Below are 17,313 nucleotides of genomic sequence, written 5' to 3'. Positions count from 1 at the left end.
TGTAGCTATAAAACTGATGGTATTTTCATCATTTGCATAGCAAGACAGCATTGTGACAATGTCAAAACACAAGTAGAAATAGTTTTTCAAAGACATATTTGCTTACTCTAGATAACATCAGTTCTACAGATAAAGAAATGCTTAGCACAGTAAGTTACAGCATGTCATAAGGCGGCACTTCGAATTGAAACTAACCCAAAATGTTTTATCAAGAGAGAGTTAGTGTTTTAAAGCAAGAGGCTCACTGTTTGGCTAGTACCCTAAGAACACAGACTTCTCCAGGACGTTCTCTGCTTTAGTGTACTCCAGGTGTGATCTGTAGTAGTGGCTGTTGTATTGAGAGCTGTTGCAGACGTACTACAGATAGTCAGGGGTTCCTGGACAGATGACATTGTCTGCCAGCATCACTGTGCCTTTCTGTATGAGACCACACTCCTAGAGAGAGAGGAGGATAGAGTTGGGGGAATGGGAGAAAGAGAAGGAGAAAGAGAGAGAATAATTACATTTGTTTTGTGTTTTGATTGATCATATCAATCAATGTAAGAGTGTAAGACTATCAATGATTCCCTATAATCACAGGACGGTCAAATTAGTTATCTTACATACCTCCAGACGTTTTGTGTCAGGAAGGTAGCGATCTTTCCAGTGGTCCAGGAAAACTAAGTCAAACGCCTGGGCCCCGAAATGCTCCTTCAATCGAGGGATCCAAGTTCCTGAGGCTCCCTCCACTTGCTGCACCTGGACAACAGTAATGAGATCTCATCTAAGCTTCTGAGCTACAACTGACCTGTATGTTGTAACATCTACAACCCACCCAAATTTACAGGAATGTACATCCTGTTCATCATCATGTCATTATGTTAATCCATCCCAATCTCCTTTTACCTTCTCCTCCAGTCCTGACCATCTGATGACTTGACGAGCAGTGTCAGAATAATCTGGGTTGAACTCCAAGGTAATGACACTGACGCCAGGGGGTAATAGGCGAGCTATTCACACTGTTGTGTACCCACAGTAAGTGCCTAACTCCAAGACAGTAACTGGACTCACTTCATTGACCACAGAGTCCGGAATGGAGCCTGGAATGAACACATACAGTGTATAGACACACACACACACACACACACACACACACACACACACACACAGATGTGGCCTGAGTCAAGACCTTTGCCTCTGGAACACATACAGTAAATACTGCTGCAGCCTACTGCTCTTCTAGCACTATATCTCTATCCAATAATCATACGAGACTGAAAGAAATATATACATTCCCCTCCAAAATGATTAGCACCCTTGATGAAGATAAGCAAAACAGACTGTATATAATAAAACAAATACATATGTATTGTTATATACTACTACAATTGCTCAAGAAAAATATTTGTTTAACAAGTTTAAAAAATAATAATAATAAAATGTTTGTCTCATCTCACCAAACCACCCAGTTCCAAATTGTTACATTTGTTAGTTGAGCTCAATGAAGGCTTTTTTATGGCAACCCTTCCAACTAGCCAATTGGCCTAAAAGTGGCGTGTAACTGTTGAATTGTTGACTTGGTCACCCCAAGATGCAACCAAATTCTCCAACTGTGGCTCTTGGACTTTTCTTTGTCTCCTGAACCATCTTTCTCAGATACACATGAGTCCTATTCCAGGCAAGTTTACCACTGTTCCAGTGGTTTTAAACGTCTCAATTGTTGTCCTAATAGTGCTAAAAGGTATATTTGGTTTTTAAGTCATTTTTTTTGTACACATTGCCTGATTTATGAAAGTCAACAACCATTTTTCTCTTTTCATTTGTGAGTTCTTTACATTTCCCCATTGTGATTTTACATGCATGTTACCTCATTTTGATACCCCATTGAAACAAGAAACCATGGAAGGTCACAATACAGTTCCTTAACTGATATTAACTTTAAGAAATTATAATGTTAATGCAGATTTGATTTTGTTTGATTTTATTTATAATAATAATCTTTATGGGTGCCATTTTTTTAAACTTTTAAACAAAATCTCTTTCTCTGAGCAATTGTATTAGTATAAAATAATATAGATATATTTTATACAGACTTTTATGTTCATCTTTATAAAGGATGGCAATCATTTTGGAGGTGACTGTAGATATAAAGAAGATTAAGTATGAAAAGAACTTTGCATTCAGCTGGTTATCGATAACCCATTCAAATAACATTTAATCCATACAGCACCTTTCTCCTCGCCCATATTCATGGCCCTGTTACGGTGCGTGAATGAGGACCCAAAAGCGAATTAACGTAAACAGAGCTTCTTTAATACAAAACATACGTAGGCTCAGATGGACCGGCAGATTCCGACAGGACAGGACAAGGTTGCAGCAAACATGACGATAGTCTGGTTCAGGCATGAATAACACAAACAAGAATCCGACAAAGACAGAAACAAAAACAGAGAGAGATATAGAGGACTAATCAGAGGGAAAAAGGGAACAGGTGGGAAAAGGGGTGACGAGGTAGTTAGGAGGAGACAAGGAACAGCTGGGGGAAAGAGGGGGAGAAAAGGTAACCTAATAACGACCAGCAGAGGGAGACAGGGTGAAGGGAAAGGACAGAAACAAGACACAACATGACAATACATGACAGTACCCCCCCACTCACCGAGCGCCTCCTGGCGCACTCGAGGAGGAAACCTGGCGGCAACGGAGGAAATCATCGATCAGCGCACGGTCCAGCACGTCCCGAGAGGGAACCCAACTCCTCTCCTCAGGACCGTACCCCTCCCAATCTACTAGGTACTGATGACCACGGCCCCGAGGACGCATGTCCAAAATCCTACGGACCCTGTAGATGGGTGCGCCCTCGACAAGGATGGGGGAGGGGGGGGGAAGACGAGCGGGGGCGCGAAGAACGGGCTTGACACAGGAGACATGGAAGACCGGGTGGACGCGACGAAGATATCGCGGAAGAAGAAGTCGAACTGCGACAGGATTAATGATCTGAGAAATACGGAACGGACCAATGAACCGCGGGGTCAACTTGCGAGAAGCGGTCTTAAGGGGAAGGTTCTGAGTGGAGAGCCAAACTCTCTGACCGCGACAATATCTAGGACTCTTAGTTCTACGCTTATTAGCAGCCCTCACAGTCTGCGCCCTATAACGGCAAAGTGCAGACCTGACCCTCTTCCAGGTGCACTCGCAACGTTGGACAAAAGCCTGAGCGGAGGGGACGCTGGACTCGGCGAACTGAGATGAGAACAGCGGAGGCTGGTACCCGAGGCTACTCTGAAAAGGAGATAGCCCGGTCGCAGACGAAGGAAGCGAGTTGTGGGCGTATTCTGCCCAGGGGAGCTGTTCTGACCAAGACGCAGGGTTGCGAAAAGAAAGACTGCGTAAGATGCGACCAATAGTCTGATTGGCCCGTTCTGCTTGACCGTTAGACTGGGGGTGAAAGCCGGAAGAGAGACTGACGGAAGCCCCAATCAAACGGCAAAACTCCCTCCAAAATTGAGACGTGAATTGCGGACCTCTGTCCGAAACGACGTCTGACGGAAGGCCATGAATTCTGAAAACATTCTCGATGATGATTTGTGCCGTCTCTTTAGCAGAAGGAAGCTTAGCAAGGGGAATAAAATGAGCCGCCTTAGAGAACCTGTCGACAACCGTAAGAATAACAGTCTTCCCCGCTGACGAAGGCAGTCCGGTGACAAAATCTAAGGCGATGTGAGACCACGGTCGAGAGGGAATGGGAAGCGGCCTGAGACGGCCGGCAGGAGGGGAGTTACCGGACTTAGTCTGCGCGCAGACCGAACAAGCAGCCACGAAACGACGCGTGTCATGCTCCCGGGTGGGCCACCAAAAACGCTGGCGAATGGAAGCAAGCGTACCCCGAACGCCAGGGTGGCCGGCTAACTTGGCAGAGTGAGCCCACTGAAGAACGGCCAGACGAGTAGGAACGGGAACGAAAAGAAGGTTCCTAGGACAAGCGCGCGGCGACGGAGTGTGAGTGAGTGCTTGCTTTACCTGCCTCTCAATTCCCCAGACAGTCAACCCGACAACACGCCCCTCAGGGAGAATCCCCTCGGGGTCAGTGGAGGCTACTGAAGAACTGAAGAGACGAGATAAAGCATCAGGCTTGGTGTTCTTAGAGCCCGGACGATAAGAAATCACGAACTCGAAACGAGCGAAAAACAGTGCCCAGCGCGCCTGACGAGCATTAAGTCGTTTGGCAGAACGGATGTACTCAAGGTTCCTATGGTCGGTCCAAACGACAAAAGGAACGGTCGCCCCCTCCAACCACTGTCGCCATTCGCCTAGGGCTAAGCGGATGGCGAGCAGTTCGCGGTTTCCCACATCATAGTTACGTTCCGACGGCGACAGGCGATGAGAAAAATACGCGCAAGGGTGGACCTTGTCGTCAGAGAGGGAGCGCTGAGAAAGAATGGCTCCCACGCCCACCTCTGACGCGTCAACCTCGACAACGAACTGTCTAGAGACGTCAGGTGTAACAAGGATAGGTGCGGATGTAAAACGATTCTTGAGGAGATCAAAAGCTCCCTGGGCGGAAACGGACCACTTAAAGCACGTCTTGACAGAAGTAAGGGCTGTGAGAGGAGCTGCCACCTGACCGAAATTACGGATGAAACGACGATAGAAGTTCGCGCAGCCGAGAAAGCGCTGCAGCTCGACGCGTGACTTAGGGACGGGCCAATCAATGACAGCTTGGACCTTAGCGGGATCCATCTTAATGCCTTCAGCGGAAATAACAGAACCGAGAAATGTGACGGAGGAGGCATGAAAAGTGCACTTCTCAGCCTTCACAAAAAGACAATTCTCTAAAAGGCGCTGGAGGACACGTCGAACGTGCTGAACATGAATCTGGAGTGACGGTGAAAAAAATCAGGATATCGTCAAGGTAAACGAAAACAAAGATGTTCAGCATGTCTCTCAGGACATCATTGACTAATGCCTGAAAGACAGCTGGAGCGTTAGCGAGGCCGAAAGGAAGAACCCGGTATTCAAAGTGCCCTAACGGAGTGTTAAACGCCGTCTTCCACTCGTCCCCCTCCCTGATGCGCACGAGATGGTAAGCGTTACGAAGGTCCAACTTAGTGAAAAACCTGGCTCCCTGCAGGATCTCGAAGGCTGAAGACATAAGAGGAAGCGGATAACGATTCTTCACTGTTATGTCATTCAGCCCTCGATAATCTATGCAGGGGCGCAGGGACCCGTCCATCTTCTTAACAAAAAAAAACCCCGCTCCGGCGGGAGAGGAGGAGGGGACTATGGTACCGGCGGCAAGAGCTACAGACAAATAATCTTCGAGAGCCTTACGTTCGGGAGCCGACAGAGAGTATAGTCTACCCCGGGGGGGAGTGGTTCCCGGAAGGAGATCAATACTACAATCATACGACCGGTGTGGAGGAAGAGAGGTGGCCCTGGACCGACTGAACACCGTGCGCAGATCGTGATATTCCTCCGGCACCCCTGTCAAATCACCAGGCTCCTCCTGTGAAGAAGAGATAGAGGAAACAGGAGGGATAGCAGACATTAAACATTTCACATGACAAGAGACGTTCCAGGAGAGGATAGAATTACTAGACCAATTAATAGAAGGATTATGACAAACTAGCCAGGGATGGCCCAAAACAACAGGTGTAAAAGGTGAACGAAAAATTAAAAAAGAAATGGTTTCGCTATGATTACCAGAAACAGTGAGGGTTAAAGGTAGCGTCTCACGCTGAATCCTGGGGAGAGGACTACCATCCAGGGCGAACAAGGCCGTGGACTCCCTTAACTGTCTGAGAGGAATGTCATGTTCCCGAGCCCAGGTCTCGTCCATAAAACAGCCCTCCGCCCCAGAGTCTATTAAGGCACTGCAGGAAGCTGACGAACCGGTCCAGCGTAGATGGACCGACAAGGTAGTGATGCGGAGAGGGGGGCAACGGAGAACGCGAGCTCCTTTCCACGAGCTCGGTGACGAAGATCGACCCGTCGCTCAATGCGAATAGCGAGTTCAATCAAGGAATCCACGCTGGAAGGAACCTCCCGGGAGAGAATCTCATCCTTTACCTCTGCGCGGAGACCCTCCAGAAAACGAGCGAGCAAAGCCGGCTCGTTCCAGCCACTGGAGGCAGCAAGAGTGCGAAACTCAGAGTAGTCTGTTATGGATCGATTACCTTGACATAGGGAAGACAGGACCCTGGAAGCCTCCTCCCCAAAAACAGATCGATCAAAAACCCGTATCATCTCCTCCTTAAAGTCCTGATACTGGTTAGTACACTCAGCCCTTGCCTCCCAGATTGCCGTGCCCCACTCACGAGCCCGTCCAGTAAGGAGAGATATGACGTAGGCGACACGAGCAGTGCTCCTGGAGTAAGTGTTGGGCTGGAGAGAAAACACAATATCACACTGGGTGAGGAACGAGCGGCATTCAGTGGGCTCCCCAGAGTAACACGGCGGGTTATTGATTCTGGGCTCCGGAGATTCGAAAGCCCTGGAAGTGGCCGGTGGATCGAGGCGGAGATGGTGAACCTGTTCTGTGAGGTTGGAGACTTGGGTGGCCAGGGTCTCAACGGCATGTCGAGCAGCAGACAATTCCTGCTCGTGTCTGCCTAGCATCGCTCCCTGGATCTCGACGGCTGAGTGGAGAGGATCCGAAGTCGCTGGGTCCATTCTTGGTCGGATTCTTCTGTTACGGTGCGTGAATGAGGACCCAAAAGCGAATTAACGTAAACAGAGCTTCTTTAATACAAAACATACGTAGGCTCAGATGGACCGGCAGATTCCGACAGGACAGGACAAGGTTGCAGCAAACATGACGATAGTCTGGTTCAGGCATGAATAACACAAACAAGAATCCGACAAAGACAGAAACAAAAACAGAGAGAGATATAGAGGACTAATCAGAGGGAAAAAGGGAACAGGTGGGAAAAGGGGTGACGAGGTAGTTAGGAGGAGACAAGGAACAGCTGGGGGAAAGAGGGGGAGAAAAGGTAACCTAATAACGACCAGCAGAGGGAGACAGGGTGAAGGGAAAGGACAGAAACAAGACACAACATGACAATACATGACAGGCCCATTCTCTGTTTGCAGAAGTGGTCGATGGCTGTGATCACACTCTGGGGGTCTACCACAGCGGCTTTCCTCTGCACTGCCTTCAGAAGATGGTAGATATTTCAGAGGGGAAATGACAGCTGGTATTGTACATACGATGAGGCATACATTACGTTACACGATTAGGCCTAGATTAAAGGGAAGACATACACACTGTCATTTCACTCTGAAACTCTGGAAGGGAAATACTGTCATGTAACCTTTCATGACAGGTCTGGGAGAATCACAATACCAACATACTAAAGCATTTTCTTTAAACCAAAGACTGGACTGTAAATCTGTTTAGAGAGCTCACCTGAGGACGTGATGTCCGGGTCAAAGTGTCAAGAGCACGCTCCACGATGACATCATGCCACAGTAGTGCCAGTCTTCCATGATACTGCATAGCTGTGGGGATCACCTAGCGGTAGAGAGCAAAGAGGAAAGCTGCTCTGTCGATCTAACCAGAAAGAAGGCTCAGCCACATGCTAGGACACACAAGATGAATTAACTGTAATATAAAATATTTTTTGTTTAGTTGCTGCTGATATTTGTCCTAAGTCTTTTTTGCATATGCCAACTCCCCCTGAGACACCCTCTGAGAATTTATGATAAACACATAAGTCCATAGAAACACTGTACCCATTTAAAAATATTTTGCAATACAGTATGTCCACAAGAAATCTGCATGACCATAGCGAAATGAATAGCTCCTTTAGTACTAGGCTAATGAAAAGGGTGTCTACTATGTAGCAGATGACACTCAAACATATCCTCCTGCGTTATTATTTAACCCCTGTTGTCATATCCACTCATTACTCTCCAGCAGAGAGCAATTTATATTAATATTATAAACAAATACATGAATGTGTCCAGGTGGATTTCCATTATGGCAGCCCCCGGCACCTCTCTGATTCAGAGGGGTTGGGTTACATGCGGAAGACACATTTCGGTTGAGTGCATTCAGTTGTACAACTGACTAGGTATCCCACTTTCCTTTCCAGTTAAGTGTTACAAATAATACTAACTAATCCCACTGGACTATGACAAAATAACAACAAATATATAAAGTGCCTATGCATTAAGAAAAGACAGTCAACAATATAGCGCTCATATTGAAAAGCCAAACCAGCTCTGAAACATGGTGGTTGAGTTGAAGAAAAATGTATCAAGTGTCTATGCATTAAGAAAAGACAGTCAACAATATAGCGCTCATATTGAAAAGCCAAACCACCTCTGAAACATGGTGGTTGAGTTGAAGAAAAATGCAAAAAGGATAAGAACTCAGCCTTAAGCCAAAACACAGAAAAAAGGGAATTTCGGTTTTCTGTGAAAACAGAAAAGAGCACGGGAGGGACTCTTAAACCTTTAATAGAAACTGTAACTCATGTCTGAAAGACCAGGAGAGGCTGAGCTGAGGTAATGCCTATTAAGTTGGGCTTTGAGTTGCATAGCAACGGGCAGAACAGGTCAAGAGCTGTGAAACAAAAGCCATGGCACTGGGGTTGTTAGCATCTTTACTTTGGCTTTCTTACACATGTACTGTATCTACATACATAAAAGCCTCTGGAAATGAATAAGGCATGGTTTGCTCAGTCAGGCGCTTTGATAGTGTCTTCATTTGATAGCAAATATACTTTGAGTTGTTTGATGAAGCAGATTAACTGTACCACATTCCAGTGGGCATTACACCCCAGTGAATCAAGGTGTTTGGTGACTAAACTGAAAATCTATATAAAAGAAAATATTAAAATCAGATTATACTAAATGATTATAAATTGCAATGTACAAAGAGCGACAACTCTGAAGATCATTCCAGGGTGAGGTGAAGAGACAAACACATGTCACACATATTTAGCTTCAATAACCTCTGATGTAATTATGGCATCTGAAAAGTTCCATTCAAATCTACACAATTCAACAAGTACATTTTTTTTAAATGCTCTACAATATCACAAGATGTTAAAAAAGAGAAGACAATTCACTGCACTGTTAACATAAAAACACAGTTGCAACCAACAATGCAAGCATGCACAAGGTAGTAGCTATTTAGTTTACTACTTTACGATGCAAAGACAGATCAAATACATGCAAACGCCATAACATTACACGGATCTCACTTCCATCTGAAGCTCGTCTGTCTCCAATCAGGGTGGTGATATTCTTCCTTCTTGATGCTGCCTCTCACCATAAAACTGTTTCACACCTGCAGTTTGTGCAGTTTGTGTCTCACACATGAGCACACACTCACATTTTCATGAGACTAACCCCTCCCTAAGCGTCAATCTGCAGTTCCTACATCCATTTTTAGACTTTTAAATGAATGATGTATACCCATTAATTTTTTGAAGAATATAACTTATTGATGCATCATGAGCTGTCGTTCCCCATCAGAACAAACTATATATGCTTGTTTTACTCCTTTGTTTGTAAACAATGTAAATTGGAACAAACACTGTATAGCCTTAAAACATGGATTAGGTAAACAGCTGAGGGAGGGGGCTGGAGAAATGTAACCACTCAAACTCATTGAGAGCTTTAGATACAAGGACTGACCATTGGTGGCTGTGTGGCCGCTTTGTTATTGTTTGAACTGCAGATTGCCACTTTAATGTGAACTGAGAGGAATGTGTGGCTGTGGAGATCTCACTAAAGCACACTTTCAGTCATCAACACATACTCACAGCACACTCACACAGAAAGAAGGGACAGGACAGAAGGAAGCAGTGAAAACAGGGGAGGTATGGCTTACCCTGCATGGACTGGGTGACCGGGCTACAGTGTTGAGCCCTACTCAACAGTATCCTAATCCCCTTTGAAGCCACTGCTTCTTCGTCATTCCATTAGGTCTTATGCACAGGAGGTTGGTGGTACCTTAATTGGGGAGGACGGGCTTGTGGTAATGGCTGGAGTGGAATTGGTGGAATGATATCAAATACATCAAATAATGGATGCCATTCCATTTGCTGCATTCCAGCCATTATTATGAGCATTCCTCCCTCAGCAGCCTCCACTGGTCTTATGACAGGATTCAGGTGAATCACATAGGCACGCAGCATGTACGCAGCGTACATTTTCCACTAATTCGTCTTTTGACCAATCACCAATTAGTGAAAAGAAAATCAGAATTGGGGTGCTTGTCTAAATGCAGCCATAGAGTATTCTGAATTCATACATGAATTGGCTAAATTAACACAATGTCTAACCCTATTTCTATTAATTCTGTCAAAATCTTTTTTTTATCTTATTATTCAGAGAAAAGCGATAGATAATGAAAGCCTTGTATAAACAAGTAACATTTATTCAATGAAACTCAAAAACAAAAATAGAGCTTTCCCAGCAGGGGCAGACTGGCCATCTGGCATATCTATCCAAATCAAAAGTTATTTTCTTTACATCAAAGGTGTTAAATAATCAGACAAAATATATTGATAGTTGACTGCTCTCCCTGAGCAAACAGAAAAATAACATTGCAGAAGATCAGCTGAAAAAATAACACTTGCTGAATATCAGCCATTACCCACTATTCAAACATCATATTAAGGCACTTGTCCCAGCCTGTTTGACGCTGTGTCACCTGTGTAACCTCTGTCATCGGTGAGACTGCTCTGTATCCATGAGGAGAACCAGATCGGGTTCAGACACTGGGCAGCGGTGGTGGCTTTGTGTCTATAAGGAGATCCAGGGGTGTTTCAGACACTGGGCAGCGGTGGCTCTCTTCTCTGGGAGGGGCTCCAGCATGGTGAGGAGGAAAGCACTGAACTGGACTGCCTGTTCCCGCGGCCACTCATACTTATCCAGAAGGATCTCACACAAACTCCACGGTTTCAGCCTTGAGATGCGCCGCAGATGCCCTGTGAGCAAACAAGGGAAAGAGTGTTACATGATTACACTAGGGATTGACTGAACAGGATATGTAAACCAAATTTGATATTGTGGGTGAAACTAAAATAAAGGTACATTTTCACCAAAATATGAATCATATGCTAAAGGAAACCACTATGGTGGATACAACAATTGTGAATAGATATACCATTGTGATTGAAATATCGCTTGGAGTTTCTCCCTGAGAGGGCAAACTGGGATGGAAGGGGTCCCAGCAACTCAATTATGTGAGCAATGTGATCTGATGGGAGACATTAAAGCATTTTTTTAAAGAGCAAGGACAATCACCAGGAAAAACACAGGACAGAGAGGAGAAAGGATAAGGCTTACCTTCCTCTCGTGAGAAGTTGTCCCCTGAATGGGGTTCAAACAGATACTCCCCGGTAGCCAGCTCAAACGCCTTTATGGAAATGTAAGACTTCTCAATAAAATATATTTAGGACAGCTAAACATTAACATAAGGGTGGATGTGGTGCTCCTGGGTTCTCACCATGCAGGCTATGCTCCAGATGTCTGCAGGAGTGCCATAGTCAGACCCAATCAGGACCTCAACAGAGCGGTACTGGCAGGTCTGGATGTCTTCTGTGAAATGTTTGTACTGGAGGAGAGCAGAGATGAAGACTTAGCACTCCATACCATGAGCAATTAGTTGATAATAAGCCGTATCATTTCAATGTAATGTATTTTGTCTTCTAAGACAGTGTATTTATTAATACATATATATTCATTCAAATACATAATGTCTGTAGACAGATAGTAACTCACCACCCAGCAGGCGTTTCCCAGATCTGCAATCTTGATGCTGATTTTATCAGCATTCTGTGGCTTCAGAAGATTCACCAACAGATCTGATTCACTTAACCCTGAAACAAAATATAAAGCAGATACCTCAGATAGAATTATTCAGTAATATCTACACCTGTCCACAACAATAACGGATGTGCTGTGAGTGCTCTGGTGTAAAATGGTTGCTTTGTACGAGGTATTACAACACGCAATTTCAATCATGTAAATTAACTTAATCATCAGCATATGCATGACATAGTATATTGCAAATCATAAAAGTTCATTTGAAAGACTAGTGGACAGGTATTCTGACATGTATACTACACGGTAATATGCTATTACAATATACTCTAAACTGCTGGCTCCAGAGCAAGACTGACCATGTGATGGTGATGAGGGCAGGTTGTCTCTCTGGGTAGAATAGTGTAACACTATAGATTGTCTAGAACAGTGAGACATTGTAGTCAATGATGGTGCATCTTCCATCGGTGACGAGGCCGACTCCTTGCTGTCAGAGCCCATTGCTTCTTCATGCAGCAGGGTCCGTCTCCAAGTAGTATGCACAGGACCTGAAGGCTTAGGGGACGAGGTGGAATTAGGGATGCTACAGGGAGTGGTGATATTAGAGAATGACACATGAGGTTTCTCCCTCTTCTGACGGCCAACTAAAGTGTCCTCGCCCTTCTGCGGCTGTTGTTGTTTCTTCTCCTTCCTCGACAACCTGGCCATCGGGATCCTGGAGACCTTCCCAGTCTATGAGCACAGTCACAGTAGTTTGATGGGAAACTTAAAATGGGATTCACATCTCTCATGTTGCAGCATGCAAGTGTTCAAATATATTTTTAAAACAATCTCTGCAAATATGGTACATTTTCTTAAATATCAGAACTGCATATCCCCTTTTCATGCAGTGCATGCTAATTATTGATGAGTTTATCAAGGTGAGCAATTTCACTACAAATGCAAAGGTGTAGTTATGAATACTGATTGAATACATAAAGACTGATTACAAACAGACAATTTTAGAATACATAAATACTGAATACAAACAGCAATTTGTAGATAGTACATCTTCACTCAGAAATGCTGTTATTGTGCAGGTTATACACATTTTAAATAACACCCACCCACCCACACACACACACACACACACACACACACACACACAACTGCTTTCATGGTTGAATGAGTAGAAAACCTGAAACAATACCGTAACTATTGACAACAGCCAAAACAAATGATATAACATAGCACATTTCCAGATCAAAGCTTTTCTCCAAAAGGACCTTCTGAGGGCCAATATGCAGTGAATCAGCACACACTCACAATGCCAAGGCCATCTTACCCAAACCCCAAGAGCCTGGAAAGCCACCGTCAATTTCCCCATCAAGTTTGATACAATCTAATACCCAGGTTATGACAGGAGGGGTAGGAGAGACATAGGTGATAGATGAGGTAATCAAAAGATGAACAGAACATTTTTTTTCTGCCTTTGTAGCACTATGATTGCTTTATGCTTTGAGACAATAATAAAGAGTTGATTGTCATACCTGCTTTTCTCTTAGACTGGTGTTTGCTGGCATCAGTAGTAGATGAAGGGCACAAGAGAGCAAGAAATCAAATCATAGAGAATAAGAAAAAAACAGACCCATCTATTGAAATCATATTAAACTTGTTAATCATCTCTTCCTAATATTCAGCACTGTTATTGTATCGCCATCTCTCTGTAACAAATCTTTTCCATTTCCCTCCATATAAAAATAAAATAAGTCAAACAGACAGAGCAATGCCACAGGGATATGTACTTAGTGACACGTGTATGCCAACATGGAATTGAGAGCAATACTAACCTGAACAGCTTGTGGGAGCAGAAGACACTGGCAGCTCCCATAGCTTGGTGTCGGCTGCCAGCTCCTGGACGTAAACCTCATCCACTCTCAAAAGGATGTTCTCTGGCTTGATGTCTGTGTGGATAATCTTGCATTTAGTGTGCAAGTAATCTAAGCCCTGAAGAACCTGTGATATGAGACAACAATGGTGATATACTGTGGCTACATGACAGCAGGGAACACACAAAGGAGATCATCAGTTCACAAAAGCTGCTCTGGCTGATAAAATGCTAGAGAGAGAATTTGGAGATCACAGGGGAAAAGACACAGCACCTGTCTAAGGATGCTCTTAACGCAGGGCAGGGGAAGGCCAGTGTAGTTGGATTTGATGATCCACTTCAGCAGCTGGTGACCCAGAACTTCAAGAACCATGCATACATCTGACACATAGCTGAATCAAGGAGAAACCATTTACATTAAATGTGCAAGTTAACATATGACACATGTTGTTTGATAAAGATATTATGAGTAAAAGGATAACGTGTAGGTAGGTGGCTTTTAAAGGATACGCTCCCCATTGACTCCAGAGACTTTGAAGTCATCAATAAGCTGCACAACAGTTTCACGTTTAGGGTCAGATGGATCACTGTCCCTTACCTAAAAACAACATATTACAGGACATAACTGGAGAGTAAACATATTCCTTTTTATTATCACCATTGTGCAACTAATAAAATTATATAGTTCCTACTAAACCTAGTTCTGGTTGATGAACAAGCAAGTAATTACACTGATTAGGCCACAGGTTAACATTTATTGTCATGAATCTTGCCCTGAAGGCAGAACTGAGCGATTTCTGCTAGATGGGCCAGCTGCAATGTCACAATTGGCTATATCATAAAAATGTATTTATGACAACAAAATGTATTCATTTAAGGTTAAGGATAAGTTTAAGTTCAAAATCTGATTGGATGACTTTGTGGTTATGCCAGCTAGTGACCACTCTGTAGAGCTGCCTCCTAGGCAACCTGTGATTAGGCATACACAGCAGAGAATAAAATGTTGAACATGGGCATATAATACTGACACATTTCAGAAGCTTGATCTCATCCAAAGCGGTCTCTGTGAAGGTTGGAGCACTCTTTACCAACTTCAGAGCCACGAAACACCTCTTCCTGCACATACAAATAAACATTGTGAATCACTTGCTTCAGCTGTCATAATCACAATATGAAACCGAAGGTAAATCAATAACAAAAACAATGTTATCAGTATAACTATTATAATTACTCCATGTCCCAGCCTAGCCACACAGTAGAGAAGTGGCCCCAGCCCAGCTTCTTCACCACCTGGTAACGGTCAATGAATATCTCTCCAATTTCCACCGGGTAGTACCCACCTACAATAAACAGTGAAACCTCTTTCCGATCAACAATAAACTGTACACAACAACTCCTTCTACCACACATGATTGTATTGTTGTTTGGTTATATTTGGCACACTGGTGAAGTACCTATGCAGTAATCAGATGGATTCTCCTGTTCCTCATCATCTGATCCCAAAATCTCAAGTGAAGGGGGATATGAATTTAAAGGGGCTGGGCTGGCAGCAGTGGGTAGTTTGATGGCAAAGGGTGGTTTGGGGGTAGGGGCAACTAGTGGTTTAGGGGTAAGGGATTTGGAGGTAATATGTGATTTGGGGATAAGAGAGGGTTTAGGGGTAAGCGGTGGGTTGGGGGCAGTGGATGAACTGAGGATAAGGGTTGGGTTGGGGTTAACAGCAGGTAAACTGAGGGAAAGGGCTGATATTGCAGCAGCATATCTAGATGAAGGTTCATTGGACATTGTGACAAGGGACACACAATAGAACAGGGAGCCGACGCCTTCTAGCCTAGACAGCACAGGTCATGCAAGGGCAGGATTGAAGAAAATGGAGATGAAGATGGTACACGCAGAAGGCCTACGGCAAAAAGAAAAACAGACAAACTGTTCACTAAACTTTCACTGTTCACACTATTATGAATTGACCTAATAGGCATTCATACATATGATATGTGAGGTTAATTCAGACGACACAACATGGCCAATACACTGAGTAAGCCTATTCAAATTCTACATTTAGTAAATCTTATAGTTCTAGAGCCTGGCTGCAATGACATTTGAAAGGGCCCAGTGAATGTGCAAGAGTCCATTTATTTTTAGCTGGGTTTAGATGAATGGCATGTCAACGTAAATAGCTCTTCAAAGCTGGCCTGTAACTTTATTGACTGAGTGCATGCTGTCTATGAGTCTTTATTTTAAACCTGTGACAATTACAGCTATTGATACGACCATCTCAGTCAAGTCATTAAGGTGTCAAAGAGATGAAAAAGTCAATCCTTTGACCAATTCAGAACTGCCAAGTCCAACAAACCTAGCTATGTCCTCTAAAGAAAAAGCTTTGTAACAGATATGATTTAAATTTTTATAACAGATTTGTACAACTAACTAGCTAGCTAATGCAACGCGTAAATTAGCCTGAGTCTGTTCTCCACAAAAGTTGTTTAGCTAACGTTATTTGTTACAGATTGTCATTGCTTTGAAGCAACCGACTTCAAATTCGTACGTTGCTACAATGTGACACATCAAGTAACAATTGCTTAAAAACTTTATTACACCCTGTAACTATGAAAAAAAACGCTGTAATATTTACCAAATACTTACATATAATAATGAAAAACAGAGTCCTCCGATTTAACCAGTAAACTGAAGGACCGTTCCTTCTTCGTCAACGTTTGCTCTTATTATGCGTCGCGAACGAACGGCTCTTTTGAAAGGATCTTTTTGGTTAAGATTGGGAACCGAATCGTATCAGTGAAATACTCGTTAATTTGGCTCCTTGATTAGCATACTGCAGCTACTGCTTTTTGAGCTCAAACATTTTTCTACGGTTACGTTACAAAATAATTACCTAAAGAATGTGAATCCTCACTACAGAAACAATAAATAGTGGGGAGAGCGCATGAATCTGGTCCACGCAAAAACGAATCATTTGGCCAGGTAAAAATATATTTGAACGCGCATTTCACGATCTGAGATAATGGTATCTTACCTTTTGAGCTTTACATTGTAGATTTGCGATTTTTCATGGTTCTAGTTCAAGTTTTAAGCATGTTGAACAAAGACCCGTTTGGGAGCCAAATTAGCCGGCTTTTTTTACGTGAACGGAGCCAAATGGGCCAGCCGGCTCACCGAAAAGACTCGGAATGCCCATCACTAGCTGGCTCCGCGTGCGTGCGTGCCTGCCCATAAGCACAGCACACGTTCTGAAAATGACATGAGCTTTGCCAGTGTTTGATTGGGCAGTACATGCTGTGTGGCTGGCAGCACCATAAGCTACACTAGCAAGCTATATAAACATGTTTTAAATATGTCAAATTGTGCCAAATTCTTCAAACAAAGCCAAAGTCATTAGAATTAGGCAAATAAGGATAACCGATGAAATGTCCTATGACCTATGGTGTATATACTTTATTTGAGGCAAATCACTCACAGTAATTACTGTAAATACATGAACATCAATATAGTTTTTTTTAATGATTCCAGTCCAAGATTTACCATGATGATACTTTATTTAAAAAATATCAATGAATGTACCCCATCCTCCTCAAACATAAACTGTACAGTATTTCTCACCCCTTTGAAATATGGACATAGGATGAAAAAAATATCAGGAGAAAAACAGATAGGGATTTCAGTCAATATGT

At 43.6% G+C, this 17,313-nt stretch overlaps 1 protein-coding gene and 1 pseudogene across 2 annotated transcripts; both read right to left on the bottom strand.

Annotated features, from left to right (window-relative positions):
* Nucleotides 1–7,555, bottom strand: LOC139369484 (catechol O-methyltransferase B-like; annotated as a pseudogene).
* Nucleotides 7,556–10,353: 2,798 nt separating this feature from the next.
* LOC139371270 (SRSF protein kinase 3-like) lies at nucleotides 10,354–16,880 on the bottom strand. Of its 2 annotated transcripts, none has more exons than XM_071111551.1 (15): nucleotides 16,659–16,880; nucleotides 15,082–15,527; nucleotides 14,859–14,967; nucleotides 14,656–14,743; nucleotides 14,138–14,225; nucleotides 13,902–14,008; nucleotides 13,590–13,755; nucleotides 13,290–13,315; nucleotides 13,085–13,141; nucleotides 12,120–12,492; nucleotides 11,719–11,816; nucleotides 11,444–11,551; nucleotides 11,284–11,353; nucleotides 11,102–11,194; nucleotides 10,354–10,922 (listed from the first exon to the last, which is right to left on the bottom strand). In XM_071111551.1, exons 2-15 carry the CDS (start codon nucleotides 15,410–15,412, stop codon nucleotides 10,738–10,740), a joined length of 1,899 nt encoding a protein of 632 aa, XP_070967652.1. In that variant the 5' UTR covers nucleotides 15,413–15,527; nucleotides 16,659–16,880; the 3' UTR covers nucleotides 10,354–10,737. The 2 variants fall into 2 exon arrangements, with proteins under 2 accessions (XP_070967652.1, XP_070967651.1); XM_071111550.1 differs by having other exon boundaries at nucleotides 16,271–16,833.
* Between the last annotated feature and the right edge of the window lie 433 nt (nucleotides 16,881–17,313).

This window comes from Oncorhynchus clarkii, chromosome 17, assembly GCF_045791955.1.
Source record: "Oncorhynchus clarkii lewisi isolate Uvic-CL-2024 chromosome 17, UVic_Ocla_1.0, whole genome shotgun sequence".
Lineage (NCBI taxonomy): Eukaryota > Metazoa > Chordata > Actinopteri > Salmoniformes > Salmonidae > Oncorhynchus > Oncorhynchus clarkii.
This window is presented reverse-complemented; position numbering and strand designations above follow the sequence as displayed.